This window comes from Tetrahymena thermophila, assembly GCF_000189635.1.
Source record: "Tetrahymena thermophila SB210 genomic scaffold scf_8254613, whole genome shotgun sequence".
Taxonomy (NCBI): Eukaryota; Ciliophora; class Oligohymenophorea; order Hymenostomatida; family Tetrahymenidae; genus Tetrahymena; species Tetrahymena thermophila.
The window spans coordinates 1373-17873 of record NW_002476383.1 but is presented as its reverse complement, the minus strand read 5'-3'; the positions used below and the strand labels follow the sequence as shown (position 1 = coordinate 17873).

At 19.1% G+C, this 16501-nt stretch overlaps 8 protein-coding genes across 8 annotated transcripts; 2 read left to right on the top strand and 6 right to left on the bottom strand. All coding sequences in view use genetic code 6, as the record gives it.

Moving 5' to 3' along the window:
- Positions 1-682: 682 nt before the first annotated feature.
- TTHERM_001353162 (hypothetical protein) lies at positions 683-1060 on the bottom strand (the record flags this gene model as incomplete). The annotated part of the gene is made up of 1 exon (XM_012797922.1): positions 683-1060. One exon carries the CDS (start codon positions 1058-1060, stop codon positions 683-685), a length of 378 nt encoding a protein of 125 aa, XP_012653376.1.
- An 849-nt stretch (positions 1061-1909) lies between these two features.
- On the bottom strand, positions 1910-2416 carry TTHERM_01353160 (hypothetical protein; the record flags this gene model as incomplete). The annotated part of the gene is made up of 1 exon (XM_001017333.1): positions 1910-2416. One exon carries the CDS (start codon positions 2414-2416, stop codon positions 1910-1912), a length of 507 nt encoding a protein of 168 aa, XP_001017333.1.
- A 2117-nt stretch (positions 2417-4533) lies between these two features.
- On the bottom strand, positions 4534-5046 carry TTHERM_01353150 (hypothetical protein; the record flags this gene model as incomplete). Its single annotated transcript, XM_001017332.1, has 1 exon — positions 4534-5046. One exon carries the CDS (start codon positions 5044-5046, stop codon positions 4534-4536), a length of 513 nt encoding a protein of 170 aa, XP_001017332.1.
- A 2387-nt stretch (positions 5047-7433) lies between these two features.
- On the bottom strand, positions 7434-7853 carry TTHERM_01353140 (hypothetical protein; the record flags this gene model as incomplete). The annotated part of the gene is made up of 1 exon (XM_001017331.1): positions 7434-7853. The coding sequence occupies one exon, from the start codon at positions 7851-7853 to the stop codon at positions 7434-7436; it is 420 nt and encodes a 139-aa protein (XP_001017331.1).
- Positions 7854-8857: 1004 nt separating this feature from the next.
- TTHERM_01353130 (hypothetical protein) lies at positions 8858-9091 on the top strand (the record flags this gene model as incomplete). The annotated part of the gene is made up of 1 exon (XM_001017330.1): positions 8858-9091. One exon carries the CDS (start codon positions 8858-8860, stop codon positions 9089-9091), a length of 234 nt encoding a protein of 77 aa, XP_001017330.1.
- A 1487-nt stretch (positions 9092-10578) lies between these two features.
- TTHERM_01353120 (hypothetical protein) lies at positions 10579-10812 on the top strand (the record flags this gene model as incomplete). The annotated part of the gene is made up of 1 exon (XM_001017329.1): positions 10579-10812. The coding sequence occupies one exon, from the start codon at positions 10579-10581 to the stop codon at positions 10810-10812; it is 234 nt and encodes a 77-aa protein (XP_001017329.1).
- Positions 10813-13398: 2586 nt separating this feature from the next.
- TTHERM_01353110 (hypothetical protein) lies at positions 13399-13674 on the bottom strand (the record flags this gene model as incomplete). The annotated part of the gene is made up of 1 exon (XM_001017328.2): positions 13399-13674. The coding sequence occupies one exon, from the start codon at positions 13672-13674 to the stop codon at positions 13399-13401; it is 276 nt and encodes a 91-aa protein (XP_001017328.2).
- Positions 13675-14939: 1265 nt separating this feature from the next.
- Positions 14940-15452, bottom strand: TTHERM_01353100 (hypothetical protein; the record flags this gene model as incomplete). The annotated part of the gene is made up of 1 exon (XM_001017327.2): positions 14940-15452. One exon carries the CDS (start codon positions 15450-15452, stop codon positions 14940-14942), a length of 513 nt encoding a protein of 170 aa, XP_001017327.2.
- Positions 15453-16501: the final 1049 nt, after the last annotated feature.

Below are 16501 nucleotides of genomic sequence, written 5' to 3'. Positions count from 1 at the left end.
AATGATAAAAGTGATTAAAATACATACAAATTAAATAAGGACATTTTAATTATCCGAAAGGGAATAAACTTAGAAATTTAAACACAGAGCAACTCTTTTAATGAAGCATTATCTAACTTGAAAATTCTGGAACAATTTTTCCTAAGAAACTAAAATGCCATAAAAATTAAATTATAAATGAGTGTGTAATTCAAAGACAGTCAAGGAAGACTCAACTTTTCTCAAAACCTTTTAAAGCTGACAAATTCAACTCCTTTTATACAATAGCTAAATTTAAAAATTACAGGAAACATTTCTAAGGAGCAGACAAAAAAATTAATTGAATCATTAAAAAATTTTATTAATCTTAACAGCTTAGAGCTGAATTTTCATCAAAGTATTCTTGATGATCAAGTCTCAGAAGGAATATCTCAGCATATTAGCGAGATTTAAACATTACGTACTTTGAAAATCTTTGCAAAAATTGAAGATTTTATTTCAAGGAAGTTATCAAGGAAGAGTATAATTAATATCAATAATGCTTGCTATAAACTTCTCAAACTAGAAATATTTCAATTCCCTTATCTAATAGATAGAAATACAAAAAATAACATACTTCCTGTATCAAACTTTTTATACTATAGAGCTTCTAACTCATATAATTATTCATTATAACATTTTCTCCCTTTTTAAATGGAAGACTTCAAAAAATTTAAAGAGTAACTCTAACAGAAAAGAGATTAAATAACATAAGTAGTCTTTTATGAATACTAAACTTTAAAGTATCACACTGATTTTATAGAAATTTAAGAGCAGGATTATCAAAATAAGCTAGATATGGTCTTAGATCTACCTTATTTAACTTACTTTTTTACTAATTTCTCTACTTATAATAATCATGTAAAAAGATTAAGAGACAAAAAAATATCTTAAATTTAAGGCTTGCTAACTCAAAGAGTGAAGAGTTTGATCCAAATTATTGCCTTTTAGAAATTTGTTTCTCCACCTTTGTAAGTTAACCCTCGTTTTGTATTACTTGATTTGTATATAAATTGAGTTTTCTATTTAAAATTAAATTCATTTTTATAGATAAATTAATTCACAATTTATTTTTGTCTTTTTTTGAATATAATAAAATCAAATAAATATTATCACCTGCCTTAAAAATACCTTCATTTTCTTTCTAATTATATTATTTCATATTTTATATACTGATTTTTATTCGTAGACAGACCCTTATTCTCAATTTATTTATCATAGATTATATTTTATCTCTATTTTGTTAATTTTTAAAGATAAAAAATCATTTATTTGTTTGTTTTTTATTAAATTAAAGTAATTTAGAAAATATTAAAATTTTGTGATTTTTATTTTATTTATTATAAAAATATTCTAGTTAACTAATAATATATTAAATTTTACTTGATAATGATTTAAGATATTCTAAATTTTAGTATTTTATAAGCTAGTTTATAATATGTTTTAATTTAGTAGTATAATTTAATAATGATTTACAAATAAAAATATAATAATAAAAGTAAATATTCTTTGAAAAGAATATTTGTTTACTTATTAACTAATTAAGATAAATATTTTTAATTCAGATAATTTTTTATATGAATCTGATGAAATGCATTTCATCATTATAATACTTTTAAACAAAATTTATTTAATAAATAAAGATATCAATTTTTCTAAATCTTATTAAATGTTAATTGATAAATAATTTAAGATATTTTACATTAAGCTAATATAAAGTTGACGCATAATATTATATAATATAAGTTAGTTAGTAGTTTAATTTTAATAATGTATTAATATATACTTTAGTAATAAGAGTAAAGATTTGTTTTGAGAATATTTATTTATTTATTTATTTGCTAATTAATATAATTGCTTTAATTATTTTGTTTTCTCAGATCAAAAAAAATCATTAAATGATAACGCTTTCACAAAAAGTGCCAATATTATCTAAGCTAACTTATTGGCATTCCTTTTAGTTAATTTATTAAATTGTGATTATTTTAAATGAGAATCCATTTTGCTAGAACTTTTAGATGTATTATTTTAATATGAGGTATTCCATATTGTTTGATATATTTTCATTATTTTCTATTAAGTAGACTGCTTAGTTAACCAAGAATTCTATTTTTAAGTTTTATGCAGCAATCATTTTTTAATAGTCTTCGATTAAATTCTTCTCTCTTTACACACTACATTCAATTTAAGAGCAAATAGTTTCACACTCAATTTTATTTTCTACAACAAGAATAATTTGCTCATCAACATAATAGTTATCAGGATTGACCATTCTTTGTAAGTCATTGAGAAATTTTTAATTGATGAAATCAATTTTTTCTTCATAGAGGCTCATAATTTTTAGCATCTTTTTTATTTTACTTTTCATATCAGAAGAAACTCCATTTACACAGCCCATTTATTTTATCTTATTCAATTATTATATAGAAAATTAATTAATTTTTGATTATTTTTGAAATTAGTTTTTTTTATGTATATTTTTAATTATTTTTTTGTTATTATTTATACAAAAGTACTTATGCGCATTTCCTTTTTATATTTATTCATGCTAAAAGAAAAGGCTTTCAAAATTTCCCAATCAATCAATTAAAATTTTAGGCTTAACAAAAACTACTTTATCCTTGATTTTATTTGGCGAATTTTTTTAATTCAGTAAAAAACTAACTGAAGAATGGAATTTTTTATAAAATGGTAAACAAAAATATTTTAAATCCTTAAATAAATCAACAATAAATTCATTCTCTAAATATAATTTTCAAACATTTTAAAATTAGCGTAAATTTTTAGCATTTATATTTAGATATTTTTCTGGTTCAGAGCTTTAAATTAGCGTCAGCTTTATTCAGAAATTGAAAATTAACAAATTTGCATGAATTAATTTCAAATAGAATTTTGTGAGAACTCTGATTCTATCAAAATATCAAAAAGCAACAAGCATTCTAGCTTTAGTTTTAGCTAGAAATTTTGATTAAGTTATATTTATCTGAAGATCTATCTTTATAAATAAAAAATACCTTGTTTTTTGCATAAAATCTCTCCATCATAAGTAAATGCAATCTTCAATAAAATTATTATTTTAAATTAAATAACTGAATAAAAGTATTTAAAAATAATAATAAAAATAAGCATTATTTATTAGTTTTATGACTTCTCTTTCATTAAATAAAGATAATATGTTTTCAAGCAAATGAATAGATTTTTATTTGTGTTAGCTTAAAAACAAGAAATTATTTTTGCCACTAGTAATTTAGTTTGTTATTTACCACACATACTTTTTCAATAAAAGCCTAAAAAAGAAAAATATTAGATATAAATATATACATACACACATTTATAATTCAAGAAGCAAGTAAAATTATAAAAAAATAGCCAGAAATATTGTAATTCTATAGATTTACTTGAATTTTTAAGTAAAAAAAGTAATGAATCGAAATTATCTATAAGAATAATCAGATTTATATAGGTAGTAGTTATATTTTTCTGGTTCAGAACTTTAAATTAGCGTCAGCTTTATTCAGAAATTGAAAAATTAACAAATTTGCATGAATTAATTTCAAATAGAATTTTGTGAGAACTCTGATTCTATCAAAATATCAAAAAGCAACAATCATTCTAGCTTTAGTTTTAGCTAGAAATTTTGATTAAGTTATATTTATCTGAAGATCTATCTTTATAAATAAAAAATACCTTGTTTTTTGCATAAAATCTCTCCATCATAAGTAAATGCAATCTTCAATAAAATTATTATTTTAAATTAAATAACTGTATAAAAGTATTTAAAAATAATAATAATAATAAGCATTATTTATTAGTTTTATGACTTCTCTTTCATTAAATAAAGATAATATGTTTTCAAGCAAATGAATAGATTTTTATTTGTGTTAGCTTAAAAACAAGAAATTATTTTTGCCACTAGTAATTTAGTTTGTTATTTACCACACATACTTTTTCAATAAAAGCCTAAAAAAGAAAAATATTAGATATAAATATATACATACACACATTTATAATTCAAGAAGCAAGTAAAATTATAAAAAAATAGCCAGAAATATTGTAATTCTATAGATTTACTTGAATTTTTAAGTAAAAAAAGTAATGAATCGAAATTATCTATAAGAATAATCAGATTTATATAGGTAGTAGTTAATTAATGTAAATACATATCAATACAATATATTTATTAATTTAAGTAAAGAAATATTAGATAGATAATTTCTTTATATTTATTTATTTATTTATTTTTCTAACTAATTTAACATTTGTAATTTAAAGAGATAATTAGATATATTTATTTAATCTATTAATATAAAGGCTTATTATGCATTTTTCATTTCATCTCTTTAATTACTTGGATAATAAACAATAGATTATAATTGTAATTTTAGTAATTCTGCAATTTATTTACAGAAGTGGTAGTAATTAGCGATAAAAATCTAAATTTGCAATTACACTAATTTTTGAGTTTTTGAAGTAATCTCAAAAAAAGATTTCTAACAAAAGACTCAAAATAATTAATCAATTTATGATTATGCTTTCGCGCAAATCCCCAAAGTTTTATAGTGTATTTAAGTATTCTTATTGTTAATTATTTTCTTAATTGATATCAACTATCTCATATTAGAACTCATTTTAAAAAAATTATTTTATGTACTATTTCAAGACTAGGAAATCTATGTTATTTTAATAAGCTGTACAGTTTTCTGTGTATAAAAGTCCTTTCAATACTTGACATTTGAGCTCTTCAAGATATTTTTTGAGTTAATTTCTATATTTTTCAAACATTTATTGTTGACAAAACTCAAGTTCATCCTTATCGAAAAATGAAGATTTAGATGAAGTATGAAATATAACTATTGTCTTTTCTTCGATTGCGTAGCAATGAGGATCAAGTAGTTTTTTTATATTCAAGAGCAACTTTTTGTTTGCTTTGTTTATTTTATTTTCGATTTCATTCATATTTTAAACAATATCTCTTATTTCATTTTTAATTTATTCACTGTTTTCGTAGCAGCCATTTATATTTCCCATTTCCTCTGTTTGTTTGTTTCTTGATGCTATTGTTTTATTTTTTTAATTATTATTTTAATAATTTTAAAAATATTTATATAATTTGGCTTTATGATTACTTAAATAAGTATTAAATTTTATCTATTCTAAGCATTAATTAGCCTGAAATTGGAAGAAAATTTAAATTTTAAACAAAATTAAACATCCTATAAAATCCAAAATATTAATTTTTTAGTGAAAATATTTTAAATTTGGTGGTTAAAACTCACTTAATGACTAAAAATTACCATTTTAAATATTTTAGAGTGTGTATTACATTCTAAAAAATGTAAATTATTGATAAATATATTTACTATAAATATAAATATATACAGGAAATAATATCAGTTTTATATTGTGTTGAGATAATTGATTGATTTAGATTGTTATTTAATCTTTTGAATTTTTAATTTACATAATTTCAATACATAATTTAAGTAAACAGCAAAAATTAATTAAATTTACCCAAAAAAGATGAATAATGAAAGTATCATATCCTATTTTAATTACACTTTCAATAATAAGCATTCAATAAAACATTAATGATATTTCTAAATACATCTAAGTAGGGCTAGAAATATAGTTGCGATATTAAAAAGCCCAAAGAATTATAACAAATTTTATCTGTGTATTAAGTTAATATTGCTTAATAATAAAATATTTTTTACAAAATTAATAAAAATAATACAAATAAAACTGTATTTAATCTATTCTATCAAAATTTGATTTACATAATTAATAGTCTTGATTAATGTAATCCTATCAATCAAAGTGCAATAATATTAAAATCTGATAAAATTTGATTTTTTTTAAAAACTTTTCTAGATAATTTTATTAATTTGATAGAACTTTTCTAGAAATAATCTGTTTAATTATTGATTTCTTTTCGCTTTTTTTAAAGAAAATCAAATAAAATCATCTAAATTTTGAATGAATATCTTTTTTATTGGTTTTAATTACTCAATTGTATAAGATACAATTCTAAGAAGTATTTTTAAGATTTTTATAAGATATTGTTTAAAAAAAATTTATTGTATCACTTGCAATTTAATTAAGAAGGTTACAGCAATTTTAGCTTTTTATTAAAAAGACAACATAATTATGTGATATCTTTTAGTATTATAAATAGACTCATAAGCATCAATAAAAAAAGTTATTTCAATTATATGCAATTTGTTTTAATTTCTCAGTAATAATTAATATTATTTTTCTGTTAAAAATGAATGAAGCATATTTATTAAATAGATTGTTTGTTTTTAATTTGCTAAAAATTTGTTAGAATTTTTTATTTTTAAATAAAAAATAATAAATAATTAATTTGAATCTAATTAAAATGATTTTTTCTCTCTCTTTTTATTTTTAGAAATTGCTTGCTAATTTTAGCTTAAATTATTTATATTATTAAAATAAATAAATAAATTAACTTTAATAATGTATTGTACTTTTCAAATTTTTTAATTCTAATTCATGTACTTTAAATCAACTATTTATTTTAATAAGATTTATTGGCAATTTGGAGATGAGTGAGAAGGAGATGGTCTTAATATATAAGGAATCATAGTATTTGTTTTTCTTTAAATTATAATTAAATTTTATAAATTTAATTGAATTTATTAAAATATAAAGCTTCTTTTTTATCATTTTATCATTATTAAATTTTTTATTAATTTAAATTTTCATTTTAAACCTGAGATGAGTTTTTTAATTTAGAAAAAAAAGATTTGATTTTTTGTGAATTTTTAATTTAATGTTTTTTTAACAAAAAAATAATTTATTAATTTTGAAGATGTATTTTTTTATTTCTTTATTTAATTACATTTAATTTTTTACAAATCATTTCTAAATAATTCTTTAATGAGAATCACGAACTCTAATTTTATTTAATTCAAAAATTATTTTCTCTCTTCATAAATTTTTTAAATTAATCTAAGTAATTAGTATAAAAATTATTAATTAGATGTTATCCAATCTAGGCTCTATGCTATTAACTTAAACTAATTTCTTAGCATCAAAGCAATAGCATAAATAAAATAGTTCATTTTTTAGTATTATTTTTAATATAAATTCTCATTTATTTTTTAATGTCTTATTTTTAAACGGTTTCTATTTATTTTATTAAGTAAGTTATCTTTATTTTAAATCAATATTTTTATTTAAATTTTTTTTTCATTTTATTTTTTTTGAAACGAAATCAAAGATTTAAATTTAAAATAATTAAACTTAAACAATTAATTTTTATGATAAATAAGATAAATAACTCATACACTTAAAATATATTCAGAATCAAGATATAATAAATATTTATACTACATTTTATTTATTTTTAATAATTGTTTTTAGTCAATTTATTTGTAAATTTTATCTAATTTTCAACTTTTATTAATTTTTTAATAGAATTTTTTTATGCAAAATTTTAATACAGGGAATTCTACATTACTTTGTATGCTGACAAAATTTTAAATGTAGAATAAAGCTTAGTTAATCAAAGGTTTTATTTTGTCATATTATTCAGCAATTTATTTTTGGTGGTTTTCAATTTAAATTTACTTCTTTTTTGCACTGCAATCTAATTAAGAGAAAATTGTTTCGCATTCTGATTTATTTTCTACTACGATTATTATTTATTCATCAATTTAATACTCATCAGAAATAAGTATCTTTTGTAAATCGGTAAGGAATTGTGAGTTGATACTGTTTATTTTTCCCTCATATTAAATCATTATATTCAACATTTTTTTAATTTTAGTTTTCAGCTTTTGATTGTTTTAAACTCCATTTACACAGCCCATTTCTGTTTATAAGATAAGATTATTAATTAATTAATTAAGTAAGGTATCTTTGAAATTAGCTTATTTCAAGTATATTTTTTTATGATTGATTATATTAAAGTAGATATTCTAATTCATCACTTTATTTAATATTCTTTTAATGCTTTTAGAAAAAAGATATTTATAATTCCCCATTCAATTAATCACTTTTTTCCTTCTCTGAATGTAAATTTGCAAATATTTTTCTTCAATTTCATTTGAAAGAGATGTAATTCAATTGGCTTAAATATATAGAATGAAATATTTTCTGCTTACATCGGCTTTGCTAGTATTTCTTTTTAAATAGTATGATAAATACTTTTATTAAATCTTTTAGAAATTAAGATAAATTTTTTTACTTTATTTAAAATCATATTTAGCATTGTATTTTCGTAGCATTTTTCTTTATATAATTAATGATTTCTAAAAAGTTCAATTTTACTCATTAAACCAACAAACAATACATTAAAGAATTTTTAAAACTATTTTTCAACAAAGTCCGTCCTTTAAATTTTCTAATCAAGAAGTAGCATTCTAGTTTTTAATTTTACTAAATATTTTTGTAAAGTTTAATTAGCATTTAAATTCATCTAAAATACTAACTTTTTTAAATTCAAAGTAATTATTTTATAAAGAAAATAACTGCTTATAAACATAATTTTATTATCTATTTAAGAAAGTGGAATGGTAAAAAATAAATACTCATATAACAAATTATATTATATAAGATTTACCAAAAAATAAAAACAACAACAATTCTCGAATAAGTAAGTGGTAAAAAATACTAATATAACAAAATATATAATATAAGACTTACGATCAAATAAAACAACAAACAATACTAGAATGGAAGAAAATTAATTATTTGGGAGACAGCCACAAATAAATAAAATTTTTAATTAATTAACTTTATTATAAATTATTTATTCCAAAAAAAATAAAGAAGAAATATTACAAAAAAAATAAATAAGAAAATATTTAAAGAAATGTTGAACGAAAAAGGTGTCTCTGACCAGAAATAATTGAGAGCCGTCAGTGATAAGCTCGATAATGCTATGGGATGGAAAGACGGATATAAAGAAACAAGTGGAACAAGAGGCTTCATTCATGGCGCTTATCATACTGGTGTTGGTGTTGCAAAGTTTGTAGTTGGGAACACTTAGGGTGCAAAAGCAGAATTAAATTAAGCTGGAAAATAATTTTCTAAAATGATTGACTGACTGATTGAATAAGATTCTAAATATCTTTCCCTTAAAGTTTCTCATATAAATATGAGAAGATATAAATCATATGTCCAAATCCATTAATTAAAAATAAAAAATTGATTTGAATTATTTTATTGCTGTTGTCATTTTATATACTTCTATCTATGTATCTATGTATGTATGTACTTAACAGATTTATTACAGAATTTAAGTGCAAAACTTTTAAATTAGATATTTTTAATTAAATTGATTGAGTTAATACTAAAATAAATAAATAAATCAATCAATCATTCCCATTTTATATAATTTCTTATTAATCACTCAAAATATTTTTAGAAATAGAGAAAAGGAATAATTAAATAAACTTATACAATTTGATTTCTTGATTGACTGATTTGTTTATTTGGTAAAAATAGCAATCACCCACAATAAAGGTATTAGAAAAATTTAAAAATAGTAATCAATATTCTAATTTACTTTTTCTGTTATGGCAAAACTTCAGGTAAAAAATTAATTCTTAATTAAATTTTGAGCTTTTAGAATAATTTAAAAATATTAATCAATATTCTAATTTACTTTTTCTGTTATGGCAAAACTTCAGGTAAAAAATTAATTCTTAATTAAATTTTGAGCTTTTAGAATAATTTAAAAATATTAATCAATATTCTAATTTACTTTTTCTGTTATGGCAAAACTTCAGGTAAAAAATTAATTCTTAATTAAATTTTGAGCTTTTAGAATAATTTAAAAATATTAATCAATATTCTAATTTACTTTTTCTGTTATGGCGAAACTTCAGGTAAAAAATAAATTTTTAATTAAATTTTGAGATTTTAGAATAATTTAAAAATAGTAATCAATCAATATTCTAATATTTTCTGTTATTATCAATCAAATAAACTAAACTAATTTAAGCTAGTTAAAAATGTTTTAAATATTGTTATTAAAAAAGCTGTATATATGAGAGAAACGAATAAATTTAAATTATTAGGCCTCTTTATCTTTTAAGAAATCATATATTCAGTCTTAGAATAATAAGTTTTAATAGCTTTAAAAATTATAATAAAAAATAAATTACATTTTTCTAGCAACATGCATATTTTTGCAAAAGTGTATACTTGATTTATCTTTTATCATCCTTTAAAAAAACATGTTTGCTAAATTTAAATTTAATTTTTAATGGTTGTTGTTTTTTGTAAACCTCAAATTTACATTTTCTAATCAAGAAGTAGCACTCTAGTTTTTAATTTTACTAAATATTTTTGTAAAGTTTAATTAGCATTTAAATTCATCTAAAATACTAACTTTTTTTTATGTTATAACAAAATATATTACATAAGGCTTACGATCAAATAAAACAATAAATAATACTAGAATGGAATTGGGAGACAGCCACATATAAATAAATTGTTTAATTAATTAACTTTATTATAAATTATTTATTACAAAAAAAATAAAAAAGAAATATTACAAAATAAATAAATAAGAAAATATTTAAAGAAATGTTGAACGAAAAAGGTGTCTCAAACCAGAAAGAAATGAGATCCTTCAGTGATAAGCTCGATAATGCTATGGGATGGAAAGACGGATATAAAGAAACAAGTGGAACAAGAGGCTTCATTCATGGTGCTTATCATACTGGTGTTGGTGTTGCAAAGTTTGTAGTTGGGAACACTTAGGGTGCAAAAGCAGAATTAAATAGAGCTGGAACATAATTTTCTAAAATGATTGGCTGACTGATTGAATAAGATTCTAAATATCTTTCCCTTAAAGTTTCTCATATAAATATGAGAAGATATAAATCATATGTCCAAATCCATTAATTAAAAATAAAAAATTGATTTGAATTATTTTATTGCTGTTGTCATTTTATATACTTCTATCTATGTATCTATGTATGTATGTACTTAACAGATTTATTACAGAATTTAAGTGCAAAACTTTTAAATTAGATATTTTTAATTAAATTGATTGAGTTAATACTAAAATAAATAAATAAATCAATCAATCAATCATTCCCATTTTATATAATTTCTTATTAATCACTCAAAATATTTTTAGAAATAGAGAAAAGGAATAATTAAATAAACTTATACAATTTGATTTCTTGATTGACTGATTTGTTTATTTGGTAAAAATAGCAATCACCCACAATAAAGGTCTTTTCACAATCGAATTAAAGTCACATATATTCTTTTAAAATAAAATGAAAAACTCCTGTTATCAACCAATCAACCAACTAAACTAATTTAAGCAATTAAAAAATGCTTAAATATGTTATTATTAAAGTTATATGAGAGTGCAAAACTTTAAAATCATATATTTTTAATTAAATTGATTGAGCTAATCCTAAACTAAAGCAATCTATCTCATTTTATATAATTTCTTTTTAATCACTTAAAATAGAAAAAGAGAAAAGGAATTAAATATTCTTCTACAATTTTATTTCTTGATTCATTGATTTGTTTGTTTGTTTGTTTGGTAAAAATAGCAATCACCCACGAAAAAAATATTATCACAATAAAATTAAAGTCACATATATTTTTAAAAAATAAAATGCAAAACTTCTGGTAAAAAACTAATTCTTATTTAAATTTTGAGCTTTTAGAATAATTTAAAAATATTAATCAATATTCTAATTTATTTTTTCTATTATGGCAAAATATCAGGTAAAAAATTTATTTTTAATTAAATTTTGAGATTTTAGAATAATTTAAAAATAGTAATCAATCAATATTCTAATATTTTCTGTTATTATCAACCAACTAAACTAAACTAATTTAAGCTAGTAAAAAATGTTTTAAATATTGTTATTAAAAAAGCTGTATATAAGAGAGAAGCGAATAAATTTAAATTATTAGGCCTCTTTATCTTTTAAGAAACCATATTTTCAGTCTTAGAATAATAAGTTTTAATAGCTTTAAAAATTAGAATTAAAAATAAATTACATTTTTCTAGCAACATGCATATTTTTGTAAAAGTTTATACTTGATTTATCTATTAAATACATGTAATAGCATCGTTTAAAAAAAATATGCTTTCTAAATTTATATTTAATTTATTAATGGTTGTTGTTTTTTGTAAACCTCTAAAACACAATTGCTTGTTTAAATGTTAATTTATAACAATAATTTGATGAAAGTAATTGTGTATTTAATTTTGATTTTATAATTAATTAATATTTACTTTATTTTTTAAAATAATAAAATTTTATGCTTTGCAAAATACTTTTGGAAAATATTACGATTTCTTGATTTATTTATTACTAATCATATCATTTTTTAATTTTTTATCACTAAAAATTGAATAATTTACTAATAATACATACTTATCGTTTCATGGATAATAAATATTATTCAGTATAAATACGATGTTTGATTCTATTCTAAAAAATAAAAATAAGGGTTTAACAATTTTTTTAATTAATAAAAACAATTTATAATATTTTTAAATTATGATATTTTCTTATTTAATTTTTTAAACAAACAAACAAATAAATAAATAAATAATTATCAAAGTATAAATCAAAAATTTTACCTTTTCAAAAATAAAAATTATGATTTAAATAATTAATAAAAGTTATTGCTAAAAAAATATGATGAAATGTTAAATAAAATATAAAAATATTATAAAAATTACAATTATACCAAAGGTAATTAATTAATATAAATTTTAAATCTATTTTAATTAATTCACAAAATTAAAATATATATTTATTATTTAAAAAGCTTAATGAAATAATAAAAATAAATGAATGATTTTAATTTTAATGATGGATTTTTATTTGATTTGAATAGAATTTATTTAAAAATCTAAACTAAAGTAATATAAATAAATATTTTCATAATAAATATTAAAGAATTTAAAATTATAATTTTATAATGTATTAATTTTTTTTTGGTATTTTAGTAATTAATTAGAGTAAAGATTTATTTTCATTAGAAGTTATTTAGTTATATTTATTTTCAGTAAATTAAATATTTTTTAAGTTCTTTAGAAAGATAAAATTCATTCATTTAAATAATGTAATTAATGATTAATTTTGATATTTCACTAATTAAAGTAAAGATTTTGATTTGAGGATATTTAGCACTCGTTATTTTTAGCATGATTAAAATTTAAAGTTGTTTAGTTAGATATATCGATTCATTATATTATAATGCTCTCACAAAAAGTACCAATGCTATCTAAAATATCTATTTGGTGGTTATCCTTTTTTTAAATTTGTTAAATTATTATTATTTAAATGAGAATCGATTTTATTAGACTTTTTAATTCATTAATTTAATATTAAAAGCTCAATATTTTTTTAGATATTTTAATCATTTTAAATTGTAGAAGGGATTATCGGATAAAGGTTTTACTTTTTCATTTTATTCAGCAATATATTAATCATAATTTTAGATAAAGGTTTACTAATTTTTAACACTACATTCAATTTAAGAGTTTATAGTTTCACATTCACTTTTATTTTCTACAACAAGAATAACATACATGTTCATCGTATTTAATAAGGCTACCCATTTTTTATAAATCTAAAATTATTTTTTAGTTTATTTTTTTATTTTTTCTTCATATTATCTCATTATTTTTATCATTTTTTTAATTTTACTTTTATTTAATATCAAAATTGATCCTATTTATTTTTAGGAAGTTTTTTATTATTCATTTTTTTAAAACAAAATCAGATATGTTCAGAAAATAAATGATATTAAATTTGAATTTATTTCGTTTCAAATAGAACTATTGGAGAAATTCCAACAATCTATTGATTAAAAAATAGCATTCTAGCTTTTTTTTATAGCTAAACAACTTCTTTATGTTTTTTTGTGTGTAATTATTTTTAATAATACTGCCTTTTATGTGAGTTATATTATTAAAGCAAGCTCTTTTATGTAAATTTATAGTTCCAATTAAATCTGAATGTCTTAATAGTAAAAATATGCATTAATAATTTTTATGTATGTAAAAACTTATGCATTTATTTATGCCTACCATTTACTTTTATAAAAATAATTTAGAAAAATTGAATTATTTTAACTAGTCAAATGATAAATTATATGAAAAAAAACCTTAAAAAAAGAGAAGAAAATTAAAATATTTTATTTCAATCAAATTAATTAAAACTATAGAAAATTCATAGTAAATTTTAATCAATTTTAATAGTTTTTTTTACATTCAATTTTAATATGCAAAAAGAAAGCAAAAACTTAAATTTAAAAAAAATATTCATATTTATGTCAATAAGAATTAATATAAAAAAATATATTTATATGAAATTAATTTATTTTTTAAATTCATAAACCTTTTTTATTTTTTGTTAAGAGAAAATTTTTTATCAATATACATACCTCATCTTTTCCTTAAATTACATATAAAAAAGATAATTAAATCATTGCTTATTTATATTAATTTGCAATCATTAGTAAAAAGTTGGTGTAAAACAATAAAACTTATTATAAAATTTGATTTATAATGAAACCTCATTAGTTAAAACAAAATTTTATTAAATTACAAAATATTTTGTTCTAAAACTTACAAAAATAAATAGATAGATAGTCTTAATACAAAGTGGATTAAGTATATGAAGAATTAATTTTAATAAAAATTAAATAAAATTAAATTATAAAATTTGTATTCTAGACTTTGATTGAAATTGAAGAATATTTAATAAGAAATATTATTTAAAGTTTAATACATACACATAAAGATAGATTTTAGAAAATGTTAAAAGGAAGTAGAATTTTTATTAATTTTTTAGGTGTTTATTTAATATATAGATATATAGATAGAGTAAGATTTTTATCAGAGAATTTTTTTGATTGTTAAAGTAAATAAGTTATTATTATTTTTAAGAGGGAATTCATTGGATAATAACACTTTCACAAAGAGCACCAATAATATCTAAATTTGTTTTAAATTTTTATTTTTAGTTAATTTATTGGATTGTTATTATTTTATATGAAAATCCATTTTATTAGAATTTTTTTATGCACTATCTTAATACAGGGAATTCTACATTACTTTGAATGCTGGCAAAATTTTAAATGTAGAATAAAGCTTAGTTAATCAAAGGTTTTATTTTGTCATTTTATTCAGCAATTTATTTTTGATAGTTTTCAATTAAAATTTACTCCTTTTTTGTACTGCAATCTAATTAAGAGCAAATTGTTTCGCATTCAGATTTATTTTCTACTACGATTATAATTTATTCATCAATTTAATATTCATCAGATGTAAGTATCTCTTGTAAATCAGCAAGGAATTGTTAATTGATAAAGTTTATTTTTTCCTCATATTAAATCATTATATTCAACATTTTTTTTATTTTATTTTTCAGGTTTTGATTGTTTTAAACTCCATTTACACAGCCCATTTCTGTTTATAAGATAAGATTATTAATTAAGTAAGTAATGTATCTTTGAAATTAGCTTATTTCAATTATATTTTTTTATTATTGATTATATTTAAGTAGATATCCTGATTAATCTCTTTATTTAATATTTTTCTAATGCTTATAGAAAAAAGATATTTATAATTAATTTCCCATTCAGTTAATCACTCTTTTCCTTTTCTGAATGTAAATTTACAAATATTTTTCTTCAATTTAATTTGAATAATTTCTTTTTTCTCAAAAGGCTAAAAAAAAAATAATCTTAGTCGATAACTTTATTTAATGATTTTATTGTGGCTCCTATTTTGAAAAAAGGCCAAATAATAATTGAAATGTATATCCTTTTTTTATAAATTTGAATATCTATTTTGTGTAATATCTTATATGGTAAACATTTAAAACGAAAGTAATCTAGTATTTCAATTTAAATTGTATCATAAATACTTTATAAAATCTTTAAGAACTTAAGATAATTTTTTTTATTTTATTTAAAATGATATTTAGCATTGTATTTTAGTAGCATCTTTCTTTTATCTAATTCATGTTTTCTAATCAACTTAAATTTTACTCAGTAAACCAAAAATACTAAATTTACATTAAAAAATTTTTTAAACTATTTTTCTACAAAGTCCTTTAAATTTTCTAATCAAAAATCAGCATTCTAGCTTTTAATTATTGCTAAATATTTTTTTTAAGTTTAATTAGCCTTTAAATTCATGTAAAATACTCACTTTTATTCCTTCAAAGTAATTATTTTAAAAAGAAAATACATACTCGCTAATGAGCATAATTTTATTTATCTAAATAAGAATGCGGAATGGTAAAAAATAAGTACTTTTATAAAAAAATATATTATATAAGACTTACCATAAAATAAAAACAACAAACAATACTCGAATGGAAATTAATTATTTGTGAGGCAGCCACAAATAAGTAAATTAATTAATTAATTAACTTTACCACAAATTATTTATTACACAATTTAAGTGCAAAACTTTAAAATTAGATATTTATTTTTAATTAAATTGATT